This window comes from Choloepus didactylus, chromosome X (genome assembly GCF_015220235.1).
Source record: "Choloepus didactylus isolate mChoDid1 chromosome X, mChoDid1.pri, whole genome shotgun sequence".
NCBI classification, from domain to species: domain Eukaryota; kingdom Metazoa; phylum Chordata; class Mammalia; order Pilosa; family Megalonychidae; genus Choloepus; species Choloepus didactylus.
Window position 1 is genome coordinate 83,245,668 of NC_051334.1, and position 23,899 is coordinate 83,269,566.

Here is a 23,899-nt window from a genome sequence, read left to right on the forward strand (position 1 = left end):
ATTCACTTACAATTTATAGTTCTTAGGCCATGAAAATGTCCAAATTAAGGCTGAACTCTGAAGAAAGGCTGCCAGCATCTGGGATACCTCTGTCACATAGGAAGGCACATGGTTGGAATCTGCTGGTGCTTCACTCCTGTGTTTCATTGTTTTCAGCTTCTGGTCTGATGGCTTCCTCTCCGAGCTTTCTGTGGGTCCTCTCTTAGTTTCTCCAGGATTTTTCTCTCTAAATTCTCTCAGCTTTTTCTGTCCTTTATCCTCTCATAAAGGACTCCAGTAAAAAGATTAAGACCCACTTGGAATGGGATGTTTCACATCTCAAATTGAAATAACCTAATCAAAAGGTCCCACCCACAACAGGTCTGCATGCACAAGAATGGATTAAAAGAACATGGCCTTTCCTGGGGTACATAACAGCTTCAAACTAACACACATTCCTTTAAAAAATTTCTCTCTCTTGAGATTCTCATATTCATTTGTTGTTTTCCTGATCTCATTCAGTTTTTTCTCTGGATTTTCTATTATCATGTTGAGCATATTGAGGATCATTAAAAAAAATCTTTGTCCAGTATGTTCAAAGTCTTTTCTTCTTTGTTAATGATTTCTGGACTTTTACCTTTTTGGATGGGCCTTCACTCCCTGTTTCTTTGTTTGTCTTGTAATCTTTTGTTGCACCCTGTACATTTTAACATTTTAAGGTATTAAATCTGGGATTTAGTCCCTGAGCTGTCTGTTCCTTAAGTTTGTATACAGCTAGTGATTTGACAAAGATTTCCTTGAGTGCCAAGAGATAAAAAAACAAACCAATCAGTGCAAAAAACACCTTTCACAGTCTTTGCAAATTTGCTCTTTGTTGGCTGATGTTCTCCTTCAGAATGTAAGCCTCCTATCAGGAAGATCAACTTGTGGCAAACCTTAGGAATTCCCCCATTTACAGAAATTTGAATGCCCCCTCTACTCCCTATGAAATAGACATTTCCACTTCTCTCCTGGGTGCTGTATTCTTAAAGCAGGTAATCCTTGGCCTCAGGTCACTTTGATTTAATTGTTTTTTTTTTTTTTAACAGTGCTTTAGCTGTCTGCCAGCTACTCCTGCCTACAAGGTAATTTCAGGGAGAGCAAGCCAGAGAGGTGTTTCTTTGTTCAGTCTTTTAGTTTGCTCCCAATAGATTGGCACTGGCAATATAGGCACCCAAATATGCACATAGTCATTACTCTGCTTCCTCTGGAACAGGGCTACTGACTCACAATGGGAGTACAGTCTGAGCTGGGGAGGGGATGGGGGAATGGACAGCAAGGATGCCATGGGCTTCTCCTACCATTTTTTAAAGCTGCATCTTCTTAATTCAGCACTAAACCCAGTTACTGAAACCCTTTGTTTCCTTGATTTCTGAGGAAGATGGCCTTGCCAGTTTTTGCTGGTTGTTCAAAGATCTGGAAGGGAATAGCACCCTGGAGCATCTAACACTACCATCTTGGTCCTCATTTTCTATCTATGGATTTTTAATAACTGCCTTCTAGTATGTTGAGGAAGTTCTCTTGTATTCCTAATGTTTTTGTGTGTGTGTGCTTTTGTCATGAAAAGATGTTGGATTTTGTCACATGCTTTTTAATACATCAATTGCGATTATTTTATTTCCTTCATTCTATTAATGTAGTATTAAATTGTTTGATCTTCATAGGTTGAACTACCCTTGGTTTCCTGGGATAAATCCCATGTGGTCATGGTGCTCGCAATATGCTACTGGATTTGGATTGCTAGTGTTTTGTTTAGATTTTTGCATCCATATGTATAAGGCATATTGGTCTGTAGTTTTCTTTTCATTTGACCTCTTTGTATTTGTTTTCTACATAATGTTGGCCTCATAGAATGCCTCCTCTTCTATTATTTTGAAGTGTTTGAGGATTGTTGTTAATTCTTTAACTGTTTGATAGAACTCACCAGAACTGCCATCTCATGCTGGGCTTTTCTCAGTGGGAGGTTTTTGAATACTGATTCAATCTCTTTACTTGTTATAGGTATATTCAGATTTTTATATCTTCTCGAGTCAATTTCCATAGTTTGTACCACACATATTATAATGAGTATAATATTCCATTATACTCCTTTTTATTTTTCTAAGGTTGATAATTATGTTCTCTTCTTCATTTGTCCTTTAGCAATTTGGGTCTTCTCTTTTTTTCTTGGTCAGTCAAGCTAAAGGTTTGTCAATTTTATGGATCTTTTCAAAGAACTATGTGCCAGTTTGAATATATTGTGTCCCCCAAACGCCATTATCTTTGATGTAATCTTGTGTGGGCAGACGTTATCAGTGTTGATTAGATTGTAATTCTTTGAGTGTTTCTGTGGAGATGCACCCCACCCAACTGTGGGTGATGACTCTAATTGGATAATTTCCATGGAGTGTTGGCCCACCCATTGGGTGGGCCTTGATCAGTGGAGCCATATAAATGAGCTGATGGGCAGAGGGAACTCAGTGCAGCTGTGAGTGACATTTTGAAGAGGAGCTACAGCCAAGATGGACACTTTGAAGAATGCACAGGAACTGAGAGAGGAGCTGCAGATGATGGGACAGTTTGAAGACAGCTGTTGAAAGCAGACTTTTGCTCTGGAGAAGCTGTGAGAGGAAAAACGCCCCAAGAGCAACTAAGAGTGACATTTTTGAGGACCTGCAGCCTAGAGAGGAATGTCCTGGGAGAAAGCCATTTTGAAACCAGAACTTTGGTATAGACGCCAGCCACATGCCTTCCCAGCTAACAGAGGTTTTCCGGACACCAGTGGCCATCCTCCAGTGAAGGTACCCGATTGTTGATGTGTTACCTTGGACACTTTATGGCCTTAAGACTGTAAGTGTGTAACCAAATAAACCCCCTTCTATAAAAGCCAATCCATTTCTGGTGTTTTGCATTCTGGCAGCATTAGCAAACTAGAACAAACTAACTTCTGGTTTTACTGATACTCACTATTCTTTACTATTCCCTGTCTTATTTATCTCTGCTCTAATCTTTATTATTTCTTTCTGCTAGCTTTGAGTGAGTTGGTTTACTCATCTTTTTCCAGTTCATAAGCTGTGACGTTAAATTATTGGTTTGAGATCTTTCTCCGTTTTTAATGTAGGCATTTGTAGCTACATGTTTTCCTCACTTCATCCCATAAATTTTGTTAAGTTATGTTTTCATTTTCATTCATCTTAAAGTATTCTCCAATTTCTATTGTGGTTTCTTCTTGGACACATTAGTTAATTGTGTGTTAATTTCCAGATATTTGTGAATTTTCCAGTTTTCTTTCTTTTTTTTTTCCTAGTTTCATTCCATTGTGTTTGTACAATATACTTTGTAGGATCTCAGTCTTTTAAAAATTATTGAGACCTGCTTTCTGGTCTAACATATGGTCTATCCTGGAGAATGATCCACAAGCACTTGAAAAGAATGTGCATTCTGCTGCTGTTGGATGGAATGTTTGATATATGTCTAATTAGGGCTAATTGGTTTATAGTATTGTTCAAGTCCTCTATTTTCTTATTGGTCTTCTGTTTGCTCTAGATATTACTGAAAGTGGGGTATTAAAGTCTCCAACTATTATTGTAGATGTATATATTTATTCTTTCTTTTCTGTCTGTTTTTGCTTCATATATTTTGATGTCTTGTTGTTAGGTGTGTATATGTATATAATTGTTTTATCTTCTTGAAGAGTTGACCCTTTATAAATGATCAATATCCACTTTTTCTGTTGAACAAATATTTGACTTAAAGCCTATTTTGCCTGTTTTTACTATAGACACACCATCTCTTTTTTAGGTTATATTTGCAAAAGTAAGATTTTCCATCCTTTGACCTTCAACCTATTTGTGTCTTTGGTTCTAAAGTGAGTCTCTTGTAGACAGTACGTAGTTGGATCATGTTTTTCTATCTATTCTGCCAGTCTCTACTTTTTAATTGGAGTGTTTGATCTATTTACATTTCAAGTGATAGAAAATGACTTACTTCTGCAATTTTACTGTTTGTTTTTTATATGCCACATATTTTCTCTTCTATTTCTGTAGTACTGCCTTCTTTTGTGATGCTTTTCCCTAGTGTAGTATGGACAATTTAAACCAATGATTTGGCTGATGTTTGGGGGTGGTATTTTTTTCTACTTTGGAACCTAACCTGATTTACAGTAGACACACAATGTAATTGTCAGATATGATTACAAATTCTTTCATGAAAGCTCTCCAAATATTCATGAAACAATTGGATTCAAGAGGAGAGTTTGAAATGAAGGATTTACCTACTGTATTTTTTTAATTTACAAGCTGATTTGCAGAGCCTAGCTGAGTTCTAAAATAATATGTTTCTTAGAATTGAACTAGATGAGGCCTGAGAATCCAAGTAGGTTCTTGTTTCTCTAATTATATCACCAATGCAGATTGAGGTTTTCTAATCTTAATGACATGCAGGACCAGTGATTTCACAAGCTCTTTCAATAGCTTGTCCTACTCTTGTTCTAAAACTTTTATTTTGAAATAGTTTCAAACTAACAGGAGAGTTACAAAAATAATACAAACCCTATACACAGATCCTCACAAACCTCAACCCCCACAGATACCCAGATCCACCAGTTTTAACACATGCCACTTTTGCCATATCTATCTATCTATCTATCTATCTATCATCTATCTATTTTCTAAACACTTGAGTGTATGTTGTATACATCATGCTCCTTGAACACTTAATACTGCCATGTAAATTTCCCAAGATCAAGGATAGTCACTTACATAACCACTTTAAACGCAGTTATGCAGTTCAAGAAATTTAACATTGATATAAAGCTCACAGTCTATATTCCAATTTTTTCATGTCCCAATAATATCCAGTTTTTTGAAAATAAAAGCAGAATTTAATGAAACAGAAAACAAAGATACAATAGATATGATCAACAGTTATTTCTTTGAAAAGATTAATGAAGCTGACATACCTCTGGTGATGTTAATCAGGGAAAAAAGGAGAGGAGGCACATAAAATTAATATCAGGAATAAAATAAATGATATCACCACAGCTCCTACAAACATTAAAAAGCTAATAAGAGGATATTATAAGCAACTTTATGGCAAAACCAAACAAACCAAATTGAACAAATTACTAAAAAACATAACTTAAAATTAATTTGAGAAGAAACATGAAACCTGAAAAGACATATAATGATAAAGAAAATGCATTCAGAAATCTTCTTGCAAAGAAAATTCTTGGTTTGGATGGCTTTGCATGAAAATTATACCAAACATTCAAGGAATAAATATTTCTAATCTTATACAAATTCTTTCAGACAATAGAAAAAGAATGAATGGTCCCAAGTCTTTTTTGAGGGTAGCAAAGCATTAATTCCAAAGGTAGCAAAGCATTAACTCCAAAGCTAGACAAGTACAGCACAAGAGAAGAAAAAAATTAGAGGCCTCACAGATACAAAAATCTGAAACAAAATGTTAGAAAACCGATTCCAGCAATACAAAAACAAAACAAACAGAAATTACAGACCAAGATTCCTCATGAACACAGGTGCAAAAATATTTAAGGAAATATTAGCAAATTGAATCCATGATGGTGGTTTTTAAATACAGTGCAATTCTATTGAGCCATAAAAATGAAATAGATTACAGCTACATACAACTATGTGAATAAACTCAAAAGCAATGTTTTTGAAACAAAAAGCAGTATAATATAGTATTTTTCAATTAAATAAAAGTTCAAAACAGGAAACATTAACCTATATTATTTAAGGATGCATATATAGTTGGTAAAACTAAAAAGAAAATCAAGAAAATCTTTATAAGAATAATCAACAAAGTAGTTATCTCAAGGGCATGTCATGGGTACTGGCAATGTTCTATTTCTTGACTTATGCAGTAGTTGCATAAGGGTTTGTTTTAATTTTTTTAAATTTCATATATATTACATGCACTCTTCTGTCCATATGATTGAACTCACAATTATAAAAATGAAAAAAATATTTGAAAAGTCCCACAGTTTCATATGCATATAGGAATCATTGGTCACAGACTGACAATATAATGCTTATCATATATATGTATTAATATTTTTCAAATATTTGTAGAAACTGTTATATTAATAAAGCACAAATTAATTTAAACAACCAAAAAAGAAGGGGTGAGATAGGCACTCTGATGGGAATGTAATTTCATTTAACATTTCTGGAAAGCAATTTGGAAAACACCTAAACAATATTCTTAAGATTTGCATCTAGAAAGCATAGGATTATGTGTATAGTAAAAAACATTTTTATAGTCAAATATTTCTGTACAAGAAAGTTCACCTGAGCATGTGTGGCTGAGAAAAACTGGAAACAATAGTAGAATAATGCATAGGTATTAGTCCATCTATACAATGGTCATCTTCAGACAGATTCCCATGAGAACATTCAGATCACTCAGCTCCTCATTGCTGCTGGCTGACACCACCTTCTTCAAGATCTCTGAAACTCCCACTTTCTGAAGATGGAGCTATCCAAGAAATCTATATTTTTAAGTCAAATCATCCCAAATAAACTCTCAAATTTTGATTCAGTCTCTTATACAAAATAGAGTAGCTGACAAATTTTTAAAATATAGATTTGTATCCCTACCTCATTCCAAAAAGGATTTAAGACTAAAGTATGTTGGATTAAAATACTTTCATGGCTTTGCATTAGTGTATTATCATTTTTGTAATTATGGAAGTTGTAGGTTTACAGAACAATCATATAAAAAATACAGCGTCCCCATATAACTCTGTATTGTTGACACTGCATTACTGTTATCTTTGTTACTTGATGTAAAAAATATTAAAATAGTACTATAATCTATAGCCCATAGCTTACATTATGTGTATTTTTCCCATATATCAATCTATCATTAACACCTTCTATTAGTGTCATACATTTGTTATAATTCATGAAAGAACATTCTTATATTTATACTATTAGCCTCAGTCCATCATCCAGAACAAGGTTCCTGTGTTAAACAGTCCCATGTTTTATCATCTAACTTTCATTCTGGTAAGACAAATGACCCAAAACTTCCCTCCTTTCAACTACATTCACATACATAATTCAGCACTGTTGATTACACACACAATAATGTGCTACCATAACCATCATCCATTTCCAAACCTTTACCATCAGGCTAAATAGAAATTCTGGACAAGTTAAGCATCATCTCCCCATTCTCTAACCCAATCTATCACCTGGTAACTTTTATTCTAGATCCTAACTCTATGAGCTTGCTTATTATAATTATAATTAGTTCATAACAGAGAGATCATAAAATATTTGTCCTTTTGTGTCTGACTTATTTCACTCAACATAACGTCCTCAGGGTTCATCCATGTTGTCATATTCATCAAGACTTCATTTGTTGTTCATAGCTGAATAATATTCCATCATATACACGCACATATATATATATATACATATATATCATATTTTTAAAAATCCATTTCTCAGTTGATGGATATTTGGGCTGCTTCCATCTTTTGGCAATTGTGGGTAATGCAGCTATGAACATCAGTGTGAAAATGTCTGCTCAAGTCCCTGCTGTCAGTTCTTCAGAGTATATACCTAGTGGCAGGATTGCTGGATCATATGGCAATTCTATACGTAGCTAGCTTCACTAGGAACTGCTAAGCGGTCTTCCACAGCAGCTGCACCATTTTACTTTCCCACCAGCAATTAATGATTGTTCTTATTTCTCCACATTCTCTCCAACACTTGTAATTTTCTATTTAACAGTGGCCATTCTAGTGGGTGTGAAATGATATCTCATTGTGGTTTTGATTTTCATTTCCCTAATAGCTAGTGAAACTGAACATCTCTTCATGTGCTTTTTAGCCATTTGTATAGCCTCTTTGGAGAAATGTCTATTCAAGTCTTTTACCCATTTTTAATTGTTTTTTTTTTTGTTTGTTTTTTTTTTATTGTGGAGTTGTTGGATTTATTTCTGTATTCTGGTTATTAAACCCTTATTGGATATGTAGTTTTCAAATATTTTCTCCCATGGATTAGGGTGTCTTTCCACTTTCTTGACAAAGTCCTTTGATGCACAAAATTTTTCATTTTGAGGAGGCCTCATTTATCTATTTCTTCTTTTGTTGCTTGTGCTTTGGTTGTAAAATCTAAGAAACTACCTCCTACCACAAAATTTTGAAGATGCTTCCCTACATTTTTTTCTAGGAGTTTTATGGTCCTGGCTCTTATATTTTGGTCTTTGATCCATTTTAAGTTAATTTGTGTATAAGGTGTGAGAAAATGTTCTTCTTTCATTCTTTTGCCTAAGGATATTCAGTTCTCCCAGTACCATTTGTTGAAGAGATTGTTCTGTCCCTGTTGAGTGGACCTGGCAGCCATGCCAAATATCAATTGGCCATAGATGTCAGGGTCAATTTCTGAACTCTTAATTCAATTCCATTGGTCAATATATCTATCTTTATGCCAGTACCATGCTGTTTTGACCACTATAGCTTTGTAATATGCCTTAAAGTCAGGAAGTGAGTCCTCCAACTTCATTTTTCTTTCTCAAGATGTTTTCTCTATTTGGGGACCCTTACCCTTCCAAATAAATTTGATAATTGGCTGTTCCATTTCTGCAAGGTAGGCTGTTGGAATTTTGGTTGAGATTGTGTTAAATCTGTAAATCAATTTGGGTAGAATTGACATTGTAACAATATTTAGTCTACCAGTCCAGGAATACAGAATGTCCTTCCATTTATTTAGGTCTTCTTTGATTACTTTTAGTAATGTTTTGTAGTTTTCTGTGTACAAGTCCTTTACATTCTTGGTTAAATCTATTTCTTGATATTTGATTCTTTTAGTTACTATTGTAAATGGAATTATTTTCTTGATTTCCTCCTCACATTGCTCATTAATTGTGTACAGAAACACTAAATTTGCATTTTGATCTTGTCTTGCCACTTTGCTGAACTTGTTTATTAGCTCTAGTAGCTTTCTTGTAGATTTTTCTGAACTTTCTATGTATCAATCATATCACTGCAAATAGTGAAAGTTTTACTTTTTCCTTTCCAATTTGGATGCCTTTTATTTCTTTTTCTTGCCTATTTACTCTAGTTAGATCTTCTAGTAAAATGTTGAGTAACAGTGGTGTCAAAGGGCATCCTTTCTTGTTCTAGAACTTAGAGGGAAATTTTTCAATCTTTTACCATTGAGTATGATGTTATCTGTGGGTTTTTCATATATAAGCTTTATCATGTTGAGGAAGTTTCCTTCTATTCCTATATTTTGAAGTGCTTTTTATCAAGAAGAGATGCTGGATTTTGTGAAATGCCTTTTCTGCATCAAATGAGATGATCATGTGGTCCTTCCCCTTCGATTTGTTAATGTGGTATGTTACATTAATGTATTTTCTCTTGTTGAACCACCCTTGAATACCTGGGATAAAACCCACTTTATCACAGTCTATGATTCTTTTAACATGCAGTTGAACTCAATTTGCAAGTATTTTGTTGAGGACTTTTGCATTTATATTCATAAGAGAAATTGGTCTGTATTTTTCTTTTCTTGTGGTATCTTTATCTGGCTTTGGTATTAGCATGATGGCCTCATATGATGAGTTAGGAAGTATTCCCTCTTCGATTTTTTGGAAGGCTTTGAGCAGATTGCTATTAATTCTTGGAATGATTGGTAGAATTCACCTGTAAAGCCATCTGGTCCTGGTCTTTTCTTTGTTATGAGGTTTTTGATGACTGATTCAATCTCTTGTAATTGATCTTTTGAGATCTATTTCTTCTAGAGTCAGTGTAGGTTGTTTGTGTGTCTCTAGTAATTTTTCAAATTTCATCTACGTTGTCTAATTTATTAGCATACAGTTATTCATAGTATCCTCTTATGTTCCTTTTTATTCTGAGGGGTCAGTAGTTATGTCCTCCCTCTCATGTCTGTATTTATTTATTTGCATCTTCTCTCTTGTTTTCCTTGACAGTTTAGCTAAAAGTTTGTCTATGTTATTGATCTTTTCAAAGAACCAACCTATGGTTTTGTTAATTCTACTGTTTATATTCTCAATTTCATTTATTTCTGCTCTAATCTTTGCTATTTCTGTTCTTCTACTTGCTTTGGGATTAATTTGCTGTGCTTCTAGTTCCTCCAGGTGTGCAGTTAGGTCTTTGATTTTAGCTCTTCCTTCTTTTTTAATGTAAGTCTTTAGGGCTATAAATTTCCCTCTTAGCACTACTGTCACTGCATCCCATAAGTTTTGATACGTTATGTTCATGTTTTCATATGTCCAGAGATATTTACTGATTTCTCTTGCAATTTCTTCTTTGTCCCAGTGAGTGTTTAAGAGTGTGTTGTTTACCTTCCATGTATTTGTCAATTTTCCAGTTCTCTGTTACTGATTTCCAGCTTCATTCCATTATGGTCAGAGAAAGTGCTGTGTATAATTTCAATCTTCTCAAAATTATCAAGACCTGTTTTCTGACCCAACATGTGGTCTATCTTGGACAATTATCCATGAGCACTTGGGAAGAATGTATACCCTGCTCTTTTGGGGTGCAATGTTCTGTGTATGTCTGTTAGGCCTAGTTCATTTATCATATTATTCAAGTTCTCTGTTTCCTTATTGATCCTCTGTCTAGATGTTGATGAGAGTGGTGTATTGAAGTCTTGAGCTATTATTGTAGAGACTTCTATTTCTCCATTCAGTTTTGCCAGGGTTTGCCTCATGTATTTTGGGGCACCATGGTTAAGTGTATAAATATTTATGATTATTATTTCTTCTTGGTGTATTGTCCCTTTTATTAACATACAGTGTCCTTTGTCTCTTATTCACAGTTTTGCATTAAATCTCTTTTGTCTGATATTAGTATAACTACCCAGATCTTTTTTGGTTACTGTTTGCATGGAATATATTTTTCCATCCTTTCAATTTCAACCTATTTTTGTCTTTTGGTCTAATGGCTTTTTTTAAAATCCATTTGGCCAACCTGTGTCTTTTGATTGGGTAGTTTAATGCATTACCAGTCATTGTTACTACTCTAAAGGCAGTACTTACTTCAGCCATTTTGCCCATTGGCTGTTATTTTACATATCTTTTTGTTTTCTCTTTTCCTTTATTGCAAACTTCTTTTCTGTGTAGTTGATCTTTTGTGATGTATCTGACTGATCCTTTCTCATTTTGGTTTCTGTATATTTATGTTTGTTTGCTTTAATCTGTTTTATTCCAACACCATAAATCCATCTCTGTATATTTTTAAAATACTTTCTTTGTGGTTACCCTGGGGTTTACATTACAGAACTTACATCCATAACCAACTGATTCACAATATCAACTTAGCTTCTAAAGCATACACAATCTCAGCTCCCATTTCCCCCTTTTTATGTTCTTTTTGTCCCTTTACCACTTTGTATTTTGCACATCTGTTAAGAGGAAATATGCTTTTTAATTTTGTCCAATTGTATTCTGATTTTTACATGAATTAAAGAGTAGAACAGTATATTGAGGATATGGTACTATTGGGTTTTGCATTTACTCTTTCAGTTACCCTTACTGATGACCTCCATTTGTTCTCACTATTCCAGTCCACTCTCCTGTCTTTTCTTTCAACTTTCAGAACTCCCTTTAGTCATTTTTGTAGAGCAGGTCTCTTGAATTCTTTCAGTTTCTGTTTCTGTGTGAATATTTTAAACTCTCCCTCATTTTTGAAGGACAGTTTTGCTGGATAAAGAATTTTGGGCTGGCAGATTTTCTCTTTCAGTTCCTTAAATATATCATACCACTGCCTTCTCGCCTCCATGGTTTGTGATGAAAAATTTTCTCTTGGTCTTATTAGGATCCCTTGATTGTGACAAATTGCTTTTCTCTTGTTGCTTTCAGAATTATCTTTATCTTTGTCTTTGACATTCTGAGTAGTATGTGTCTCAGAGTAGGTTTATTAGGATTTATACTATTTGGAATATGTTTAGTTTCTTTAACATGTATATTTATTTCTTTCATAAGAATATGGAAGTTTTTAGCCATTATTTCCTCAAATATTCTTTCTGCCCCTTTTCCTTCACTTCTCCTTCTGTGACACCCATGACATGTATGATTGTGTGCTTAGTACTGTCACTTGAATCCCTGATGCACTGCTCAATTTTTTCTATTCTTTTCTCTATGTGTTCTTCTGACTGTATGATTTCAATTGCCCTGCCTTTTAGTTTGCTGATTCTTCCTTCTGCCCTTTCAAATGTGCTCTTGTATGCTTCTAGTGTATTTTAATCTCTAACATTGTGCCTTTTATCCTCAAAATTTTTATTTTTTTATTCTTTCAAGTTCTTCTTTATGCTCACACATTGTCTTCTTAAAATCCTTTATCTCTTTATCCATATTTTCCTTCATCTCCTTGAATTGATTTAGGAGATTTGTTTGAACATCTCTGATTAGTTGTTCCAACTTCTGAGTCTCTCTCTGAAGTTTTAATTTTTTCCCTTGACTGAGTCATATTTTCCTGTTTCTTAGTATGGCTTCTTATTTTTTGCTGATGTCTAAGCATCTGATTATTATTATTCCTGTGGAACTCTGAAGATCCATTTCTCCCTCTTGCCCAGTGTTTTATTGTTGATTGGCTTTATGTTAAGGCTCTTTTTTGATGGCTGGTCTAACCTATTCTAGACTTTAGAGTAGCCCATGTTTAACTGTTCAGATGTTCTCAACTCTACTTCATCTGATTCTTGCCCTGGATATGTGATGCAATTTTTAAAACTGCATTTTTGTGCATTTGTTTCACCTACAGGAGAGAGCTTGCTTTCCTCTGTTCCCTTTCCAGGAATCCTTATCTGTTCTATTTGCTTTTGTGCAGACTTTTCTCTCCATCACCTATGATATGTTGAAAATTTCTCCTCACTCAGTGACCTGTTTTCCTTACACTTTTCAGTTCTGGGACCCATCTTATCTTACAGCAGTTCAGTTTAGCCCCCCATTTATTTTCTGTAAGACTTTTCTTCCTCTTATTTCTTCCCCATTAGGGTATCCCACCCTGGGGAGGCAGATGGGACCAATCCAGAAAGGTGGACCACTTCAGAAAAGTCCATTTTGCCTTTAGGTAGTCCAGCTGACTGAAACTGGATTGAGTGAGGGACCAACAGTCCTGGCAGCCTTTCTATCCCAGTTTTTCTCTCTTTTTGTTGGACCTGGGTGCCCTTTTGTATGCAGCACTCTTCAATGGGTTGTGTCCACCCTGGGTCTCTGTAGACTTAGGTCCCTTTGCCTGGATATGCATGCAGTTATAACTCACTGTAGAGTGAGTCATTCTACAGTCCCTGTCTGTGGTGTGAGGGACCCAGGACATACTGCCTGTGTGACTTCCAAGCTGAGCAGTACTGAGTGTCAGGAAGGGGACTGGGCTCTACCTGTGCTCCAGGATGGAATTCTCCTACCTTTGATTTTTCTGTTTCTTTGCTTCAACATTTGTTGACTCCTTCTCCAGTCTTTACTATCCTCAAGGAAGTAATCCCTCTAAGGAAGTGGGATTTGTCATTTATTCACTAAATCTCTGGGAAGCATTTTCAGCAGATATCTTATGTTGCCATGTTGATGAAGTCACTCCCCAATAAGGCCCATTTGAGTCTTTTCTCCTCCCTTGTTAGATCACATTAATTAATTAATGCAACTAATTCTCACTGTCTCTTTAGTTGTTCTTTCTCTTTTAATTGTGGGAACATATATACAAATTAAACTTTTCCATCTCAACCACTCCCAGTCATACTATTAAGTGGGATTAACCACATTCACAATGCTGCAGTACACTCAACACCTTCCATTAGTAAAACTTTCCCCTGAAACCCTACATCCATTATGTTAACTCCCCTTTTCCCCTGCCCCTGGCAACTTGTACTTGTACTTTAATTTCTATATCAATGAGCTTACATATTATCTGGTATTTGCTTGCAGTTACAATGGCACTGAAATTTAACATCTTAACTCTGTAGCAGTCTCATTTGCTTTGATACCAACTTAATTTCAATAGATACACTATGTTCCTGTGTTCCTATACTCCTCCATATCCCCCACCTTCACGTAGTTCTTCTCACAATTTACATGTCTTAGGAGTCCAAAATCACTGATTTATCTTTACATTTTCTGCGTTTGCCTTTTAGATCCTGTAAGAAGTAAAAATTGAAGTTACAACCCAAACATACAATAATACTGGCATTTATACCTACCCATGCCATTGTCCTCACTGGAGATCTTTATTTCTTCATGTGGCTTTGATCTGTTGTCTATAGTGCTTTCCTTTCCACCTGTGAAACTCTATTTAGCATCTGTTGTAGGGTAGGTCTAATGGTTATAAGAACTCCAACAGCTTTTATTTAACTGGAAATGTCTTAATCTCTCCTTTATTATTTATTTATATCTTTTTTTTTAATGAGAAAGAACCCTAAGTGCTATATTCTTCCTAGTTCAAGTTGCTCATTTCTTATAACTAGTATCTTACAATATACAGGTGCATAGAAATAAAAAAAAAATAAGTTTGACTTAGCCATACACATGAAGAATACGGTTTAGAATGAGAATCTTGGAAAGTGACCCCTTTTTTATGTGATTAGATTCATGGTAGTAAAGCAGCTAACTGAAATTCTCGCTCTTAGGAAAGCAATTAAGGTTAACATACTTGTTTTTTTTTGCATTTTTTTCTTTATTAGAGGAGTTGTGGTTTTACAGAAACATCATGAATTAAATACAGGATTCCCATGTATCACTCCATTTTTAACATTCTCCATCAGAGTGGAACATTTGCTATAATTGATGAAAGCATATTTTTATAACTGTACTATTAACTATATTTCATGGTATAACTTAGGGTTCACTGTGCAGTGTAGAGCCATTGATTTTTAAAAATGTTTATCTTGTTATCATATATACAATTTAACATTTTCCCTTTTAATCACATTCAGATACCTATTTCACTGCTGTTAGTTATCTTCACAATGTTGTGCTACCATCACCACCATCCATGACCAAAACATTTCCATCATTCCAAATAGGAACCCTGTACATTTGAAGCCTTAACTTCTCATTCCCTACCCCCACCCCCTCCCCTGGTATTCTGTATTCTAGATTCTAACTCTATGAGTTTGCTTATTCTAATTGTTTCAAATCAGTGAGATCATACTATATTTGTTCTTTTATCTCTGGTGTATTTCACTCAACATGAGGTCTTCAAAGTTCATCCATGTGTTGACATGTATCAGGATGTCATTTCTTTTTATGGCTGGATAATATTCCATTCCATGTTTTGTTTATCCATTCATTGGTTGATGGACACTTGGGTTGTGAATAGTGCCTTTATGAACATTGATGGGTAAATTTCTCTTGATTTCCTGCTTTAAATTATTTTTCATTTTTGAAAGACAATGACAATGACAAATATTGCTTGGTTAGGAATATTTGCTTTCAGTCCTTTAAATATGTCATCCCACTGCTTCCTTTCTCCATGATTTCATATATATATATATATATGCTTTATTGATATATAATTCACATACCATATATTCCATCCATTTAAAGTGAACAATTCACTGGCTTTTAGTATATTCAAAGAGCTGTGAAACCATCACTACAATCAATTTTAGAATATTTTCATTACCCCAAAAGGAAATCCCATACCCATTAGAATTCTTTCCTCATTTACTACCTCCCTCCCCAGTCCTAGGCAATCACTAATCCTCTTTTGGTCTCAGTAAATTTACCTATTCTGAACATTTCATATCAATCAAAATCCATATAACTAGAAATACATATAAATTCATATAACATACAGTCTTTTGTGACTGGCTTTGCTTCTTTAACTAGGTATAATGTTTTGAAGTTTTATCGAGGTTATAGCATGTATCTATACTTCATTCCTTTTCATGAATGAATAACATTGTATGGATATACCACATTGTTTATCCATTCATGATTTGATAGAAATTTGTATTGTTTCCACTTTATTGTTATTATGAATGCTGCTGCTATGAACATTAACGTACATGTCTTTGCATGGACATATGTTTGCATTGCATTTCTTTTCAATATGTACCTAGGAGTGGAATTGCTGGGTCATATGGCAACCCTGTGTTTAACCTTTTGAGAACTGCCAGACTGTTTTCCAAAATGACTGCACCATATTGCATTCTCACCTGCAATGCCTAAGGGTTCCAGATTCTCAACATCCTCATCAACACTTGTTATTGTCCATCTTTTTCATTATAGCCATCTTAGTGGGTGTGAATTTCATTGTGGGTTGTTTATTTTTCCCCAAATAAAAGGGCCATTGACCCTTTCATTTTATTAAAATGGCACATAAATACTGATCACTTGCTACTTCTGCTAGTCCTCAGCTGGGTTGCTGAAGAACAGCTCACGGCTCCCTCCTGAATGCTGCAATTCATGTTCTTTATCAGTTTTCCCAACAGCATCAGGATTTGATAATGGGTGAAGGTCAGTGAAGAGGCTAAATCAGGCAGTCAGATCCGAGGCAGATTTGGCAGACTCTTGTAGTGAGGCCTGTAAGTCTTTTGTATTTTGGTCTAAAAACTGTGGAGGAAGGAATCCTGAACCTGTCTGGGTCTTGAGGTCTGGCTCTCCTGGGGTCACTATCGAACCTGGCTCCTTAAGCAGACTGTCTCCAAACAAAGCAGCCCACTCTGCTGAACTTGCCCTCTTCCAAGGAAGAAGTGCTGAACATCTCACTCAGCAGCAGTTCGTCTTTCTCAGATGCCACTTACCACTGGGCCCAGACAAGCACCTTCCTCAGGTTTCATGTCTATAGGTCCTGAGCATGCATTATGTGTACAGCTTTTGTCTAAGGTAGATAAAATACTTTTCCTATCTTCAGTCTTTGAAATAGAAGATTCCTTCCTCTTGTTTTCATCCTCTAATTTAATTAACTGACTTGGTTCCTCCACTGCTGCTTCTGTACTGTCCTTTGGGTATTGTCCTTTTTTCTTTCTCATGTAGTTTTTTCATAGGGTTTTTTAAGTGCTTTAAAATAATAAATTATCATTGGTAATATTTGAAGCTTTCATGGATGGCTGCCATGGTGTGAGAAGTTTTCACCTAAAAATGAACCAGAGTGGTCTGGTATGTTGTTAACTTAGGAGACAAGAGATTGCATCTCTTTGCTCCAAGAAGATCCACTCTTTGATACAAATCCATCTTCATTTTGCAAAGTTTTTTGTTGCTGTTGTTGTTGTTTTCAAGGTGTACTTGTGTTTGTATCTTCCTGATCATCTCCAATTACTTTTGGAGATCTGGATCAAGCTCCTATGACCCATTATTCATCCATAATAATGCCCAATAATAATACCCCTCTGTATTCAGTCTGGCACTGTTCCATGTGGTTCACCATCAGCCAAGTGTCTGAGATGGCCCAATGTTGAAAAGTCTCCATTTTTTGGTGAAATTGACACAAAGGGTTTTGCAAGGCCGGCCTTTGCTGGGAAGAAAAGCAGAGGGCCTTTCCTGTGGCTTGCATCATTTTTCCTGCTCTGGTTTTAACTTGGAAGGCTTGGGATGGAAGAAATTTTCCCAGTTCATTTTCTTCTTAGGATGAGAAACATATCCTCTTTTGGGAAAGGACAATTGCTTAGAGAAGTCCAAACAGGTTCACTGAATCCAGTGAAGCAGTTCTAGTTTGACATCCAGGTCTGCATCAGAGGCAACTACATGTTCATCTTCCTTCTTTCCTGTAGCTTTAACAAAGGGCTGTTCTGTTTCCCAATACTTCTGTTGCATTTTATTTACAACTTACTTATCTTGAGCATATTGATCATGTAAGTTCCAGGAATAACATTTGTATCCTGACATGTTTTCTTCTTTTTCTACTGTTGATCATTTGGGGAAAAGGGGCAGGGGAAAAGCACGAGGGATTAGTTATAGTATAACCTCAGAGCCCACGCCCTAAGGAGCCTCCCGGCCACGGTCAGAGCCTCCCTCCAGATCTTTCATCTGACGTGTGCAACAGCAGAATGAAAGGGAAGGGGACAGAGGGAGCTCAAGAACTGGCCTTTCCTAAGGTGGACACCACCAGCTGGAATCACAGCTGCCGGAGCCCCTTTGGCCACTGCAGCAGCAAGGGAGTGGGCGTCACTGGCCCCCCACCAGCATCAGCAGTCTGGGCTCTACCACTAATTCCCCTCTTGGACTCGTGGTTTTGATTTGGGTTTTCCTAATGACAAATGCCACTGAGCATCTTGTCATGTGCTTAATGGCAATTAGCATATCTTTTTTGGAGAAATGTCTATTCAGAACCTTTACCTATTTTTAATTGGATTTCTTTTTATTATTGAGTTGTAACACTTCTTTATATATTCTAGATCAAGTCCCTTATTAGATACTAGCTTTGAAAAATTGTCTCACATTCTGAGAGTTGCCTTTTCACTTTCTTGATGGTATCCTTTGAAGCATAAAAGTTTTCAATATTTATGCTGTCCAATTTATGTATCTTTTCCTTTTCCTCCTTGTGCTTTGGGTGGCATATTTAAGAATCCATTGCCTAGTCACCAAGATTTATACCTAAGTTTTCTTCTAAGAGCTCTGATATTTGGGTCTTTTATCCCCTTTGAGTTGATTTTCATATATGGTGTGAGGTAGGGATCCAACTACATTCTTTCACATGTAGATATCCACTTGTGCCAGCACCATTTGTTGAAAAGACTATTCTTCCCCCATTGAATGGTCTTGGCACCCTTTTCCAAAAACAATTGACCATAAATGTGTGTGTTTTTTTCCCAACTCTGAGTTCTATTCCATTGATCTATATGTCTATCTGTATGTCAGTACCACATTGTCTTCATTACTGTAACTTTGCAGTAAGTTTCAAAATTAGAAAGTGTGAGTCCTCCAACAGTGTTCATCTTTTCCAAGGTTGTCTTTGTTATTTTGGGCCCTTTGAATTTCCATATGAATTTTAAGCTCTGCTTGTCCATTTTCAATTAGTTCATTTGTGTAGAATAAATGAGCATGCTTTCATCAGCTTTTAGGCCTCTTGACAGCCAACCTGCCTGCAGAACCAGGGCTTTCATTCATTCTCTTCCTGGCCACAAATTGCACAGGTCAGCTCTGTCCCTTGTTTTCTGGTGGGGTGGTCTTGTGCACTGTTGGTGAGGCCTGGCGGCGGAGGCCAGGAGCCAGGCCCAGGGTGACATAGGTATGGCCCCCTGGACTCCCACTGCCACCACCTCCTCATCCAACTCCTCTCCATGGTTTCTGATGAGAAATTGGCACTTGATCTTATTGAGGATCCTTTGTACATGGCACATTGCTTTTTGGTTGTGGCTTTCAGAATTCTATGTTTACCTTTAGCATTCTGCAGTTTGATCATAATATGTCACAGAGTTGGTATATTTGAGTTTCTCCTGTTTGGAGTTTGTTAAATATCTTTGATGTGTATATTCATATTTTTGTTAGATTTTGGAGATATTCAGCCATTATTTCTTTTGAATATTCTCTCTTCCCTTTGCTTTCTTTCTTCTTCCTTTGGGACTCCCATAATGCATATATTGTTAAACATGTTGGTGTCCCACTGGTTCATCAGACTCTGTTCACTTTTCTTTAGTCTTTCTTCATTCTGCTTCTCAGATTGCATTATTTCAATTGTCTTATCTTCAACTTCACTGATTATTTCTTCTGCCAGCTCCACTTTGTTTTTGAACTCCTCCAGGGAACTTAAAATATCTGTAGTTTATTCAACTTCCATGTGAGACCAAGGGAAGAGATGTCTATTTGGTGCAGGATCTATATTTTCTAAACAGTATAACTCTACAGTCAGTTTGTTCAAACACCACAGTTACATGGAACTTTGAATAGGAAGTGAGATACGGTAGGTTGGTATAGGTTAGAGTGAGATAATGACACATCCCAGAGTAATTTGGGCAGAGAATAAAAAATATATTTACAGCCCCCCTCCCCGAGGAGCTGGGGGAAGGTGCAGAAGTGTTGGACTTCCTCACCTGGACTGGTGTTGATTGTTGTCACAAACATTTGGACCAGCGGTTTGATGTGCCAAGCCCTCTATCATGGGACTTGCCCTTATGAAACTTGTTACTGCAAAGGAGAGGCTAAACTTGCATATAATTGTGCCTAAGAGTCTCCCCCTGAGTACCTCTTTGTTCAGATGTGGCCCTCTCTCTCTCTCTGACTGAGCCACCTTGGCAGGTGAACTCACTGCACTCCCCCCTACATGGGACCCGACTCCCAGGGGTGTAAATCTCCCTGGCAATGCAGGATATGACTCCCGGGGATGAATCTGGACCCGACATTGTGGGATTGAGAATATCTTCTTGACCAAAAGGGGGATGCAAAATGAAACAAAATAAAGTTTCAGTGGCTGAGAGATTTCAAATGGAGTTGAGAGGTCACTCTGGTGGACATTCTTATGCACTATATAGGTAACACCTCGTAGGTCTTAATGTATTGGAATAGCTAGAAGTAAATACCTGAAACTATCAAACTCCAACCCAGTAGTCTGGACTCCTGCAGACAATTGTATAGTAATGTAGATTACAAGGGGTGACAGTGTGATTGTGAAAACCTTGTGGATCACACTCCCTTTATCTAGTGTATGGATGGATGAGTAGAAAAATGGGGACAAAAACTAAATGAAAAATAGGGTGGGATGGGGGGGATGGTTTGGGTGTTCTTTTTTACTTTTATTTTTTATTCTTATTCTGATTCTTTCTGATGTAAAGAAAATGTTCAGAAATAGATTGTGGTGATGAATGCATAACTATATGATCGTACTGTGAACAGTTGATTGTATACCATGGATGATCGTATGGTATGTGAATATATTTCAATAAAACTGAATTTAATTAAAAAAATCTGTAGTTTAGTCATCAGCTCTGTTTGTTTCCTTTATATGATTTTATCTCTTTATTGATATTTTCTTTTTGTTCATCTGTCATTTTCCTGATTTCCTTTAGCTCATTGTCCACGTTTTTCTTTAGCTCTTTGAGCATATTTATGGCCATTTTCTATAAGTCTTTGTCTGGCATGTCCCAGGTCTGGTCTTTCTGAATGATGGTTCCTCAATCTCCTTCTCTGCCTGGACCACTGCCTCCTGTTTCTTTTGTTGAAACCTGGATATTTTGGTATTTTAATGCATTACCACTGGAATTTAGGTTCTGAGGAATCTGCTCCTTAAGCTTATATCCAGCTAGTGTTATGATAGAGCTTTCCTTGAATGAGAGGACATAATAAAAAAAGAAAAAAAGAAACCACCTTTCCCAGTCTTTGCAGACTAACCTGTACAAATGCTTTCCTTCAAGGCTTATCTATACAATGAGTTTAGAGAATAACTTTAGGCCAAAACATAGGGGCCCTCTCTGATCCTTTCTGTGCATGTGTCTTTTCTTGGCCATGATCATGTGGCCCTAAGAATTAACCCATTTAGATGGATACAATGTTCCTGCTTCCTTAAGAAACTGTTTCCTTATGGACTCGAGCACTGTATTACAGATCCTACAGCCTTAATTCCTTGAATCAGGCAGCCGCCACATAACTGCTCTCCTATAGTGTTCTGTAGGAGAGTTCTGTGGGCTGCCTTCTATATGAGGCACAAGTTCTGTGATGGTGAGTCTGAGATGAATATCCTGGTTCAATTCCTTAGGTTGCCACCAGAGTGTGCCAAACATACATGCTCCCAGTTTGTGCATGAGGGTTACTCTGCTCCCTCTGCAGACAGGACTAGCATCCCACACTGGGAGAGTGGGCTGGCTCTGCACCAAGCTAGTGAGGGGATGGGCATGGCACCTTTTTCTTGATTCAGAACTTGCCCTGTTTCTGTAAGCCTTTAACTGTTTTCTGGAGTTTTGAGAAAGATGTTTCTGCAAGTTCTTGATGGCTATTAAAAGTTTCTGCAGGGAGAGGGAACGCTGAAGCTTCTTACTCCACTATCTTGAGCAAGGCCTAAGTTTTCTTACTCTTAATTTATCTTATCAATAAGAGTTATCCTTTAAGACTACTCTGGATCACTCTTCTGTAATGGAAGGTTTTCTTGTTATTCTTTCTTCCCTTCATCTTGCCATACTGGCATCTATACCTTCCTCTGCTCTAAGCCTTTCTGAAGTAAGCAATATTCTTACCTTCTGGTTTGGCTGCTGTGGGAGTGTAAAGATAGACTTCCAGTAGGTCCAGGCAAAGAACACAAAGATGGCATGGTAGAGTATGAGGTAGACAACTGAAATAAGAAAAACATGAAAGTTTATACTTTCTTTTAATCCATTTCTGTGTCAAAAAGACATAAATTTCAATGACAAATTTGTATTGCATTTTCCCACTTCCACATATCTCTAGTATTATTATGAAATGAATGTTCATTTTTACCATTTCCACATGCTTAGAAGTAACAACAGTGCAAGAACCCATTTATAATGCCAAATTATGAAGTAAAGATTTTCTGGAAGTTGCATGTTTTAAAAGTTTCCATAAGGATTATTGTAATGGTTCCTAGACTGTAAGCTCTTATACCAGTTACATCTATTCCTGAGTCATAATGGTTATTTAAAAATTCTGAGATGCTGAGCTCTTTGTGTATAACCTGGTCAGTCCCTGGAACTTCAGGTATCTGTGTGACACCTGTGACTCAGAGCCAGAGTTTGGCAGCTATGAATGTCAGCATTACCCCATACAACAACTGTTAAGCTGAAAAAGAGATCAGACTTCAATTAGAGATATGAACAAATGGACATGGTTAGGGCTAAGGTTAATCAGATTAAAGGGTAAAGGATGATACTGACAGTGTTTCAAAACTGGAACTTCTGTGTGAGACCAAAGGAAGAGATGTTTATTTGGTGGAAAACATATATTTTCTGCAGCACTATATAATTTAACTTGTATGGTCAGTTTATTCAAACACCATAATTGCATGGAGATTTGAATAGGGAGTGAAATCTGGTTTGTACAGGTTAGTGTGATGCCCCAATACATCCCAGAGTATTTTGGGTAGAGAATAAAAATGTATTTGCAAAGCCCCCTTAAGGGACTGGGGAAAAATGTGGAAATATTAAACTTCCCCACCTGCTATTAAAAATGTGGAAATATTAAACTTCCCTGCTATTCTTGCAAGCATTGGGGACTACCAATTTAGTAGGACAAGCACTCAATCCTGGTGTTTGCCCTTATGAGGCTTGTTACTGCAAAGGAGAGGCTAAGCCTACTTATAATTGCGGCTAAGTGTCACACTCAGAGAACCTCATTTGTTGCACAGATATGGCCTCTCTCTCTAAGCCAACTTTGCAGGTGGACTTGCTGTCCTCCCCACTACATAGGACATGACTTTCAGGGGTGTAAATCTCCCTGGCAATGTGGACATAACTCCCTGGAATCAGTCTGGACCTGGAATAATGGGATTGAGAAAGCCTTCTTGACCAAAAGTGGGAAGAGAAATGAAATAAAATAAAGCTTCAGTGGCTGAAAGATTTCATGTGGTGTTGAGAGGTCATTCTGGAGGTTATTCTTATGCATTATATATGAATATCCCTTTTTAGTTTTTAGTGTGTTAGAGTAGCTAGAAGGAAATACCTGAAACTTGAACTGCAATCCAGTAGCCTTTATTCTTGAAGGTGATTGTATAACTATAAAGCTTATATGGTGTGAGTGTGTGATTGTGAAAACCTTGCGGCTCACATTCCCTTTATCCAGTGTATGGACAGATAAGTAGAAAAATGGGGACAAAAAAGTAAATCAATAATAGGGGGCTTGGGGGATGGGATGTTTTGGGTGTTCTTTTTTACTTTTATTTTTATTTTTATAATTTTTTTGGAGTAATGAAAATATTCGAACATTGATTGTGATGATGAATGATGACACTGTAAAGAATTGACTGTACACTTTGGATGACTGTATGGTATGTGACTATATCTCAATAAAATTAAAGGGAAAATGTTTCCAT

The 23,899-nt window shown here is 36.5% G+C and overlaps 1 protein-coding gene and 1 pseudogene across 7 annotated transcripts in view; both read right to left on the reverse strand.

The window, feature by feature from the left end:
- ZDHHC15 (zinc finger DHHC-type palmitoyltransferase 15) overlaps positions 1 to 23,899 on the reverse strand; it is a 232,114-nt gene that overhangs the window by 121,730 nt on the left and 86,485 nt on the right. For all 7 annotated transcript variants that reach the window (XM_037821525.1, XM_037821523.1, XM_037821519.1 and 4 more), the window contains exon 3: positions 22,092 to 22,186. In XM_037821525.1, coding sequence (XP_037677453.1) covers positions 22,092 to 22,186 — 95 coding nt within the window. The remainder of the gene's footprint in view (positions 1 to 22,091; positions 22,187 to 23,899) is intronic.
- Positions 16,336 to 18,146, reverse strand: LOC119523235 (annotated as a pseudogene).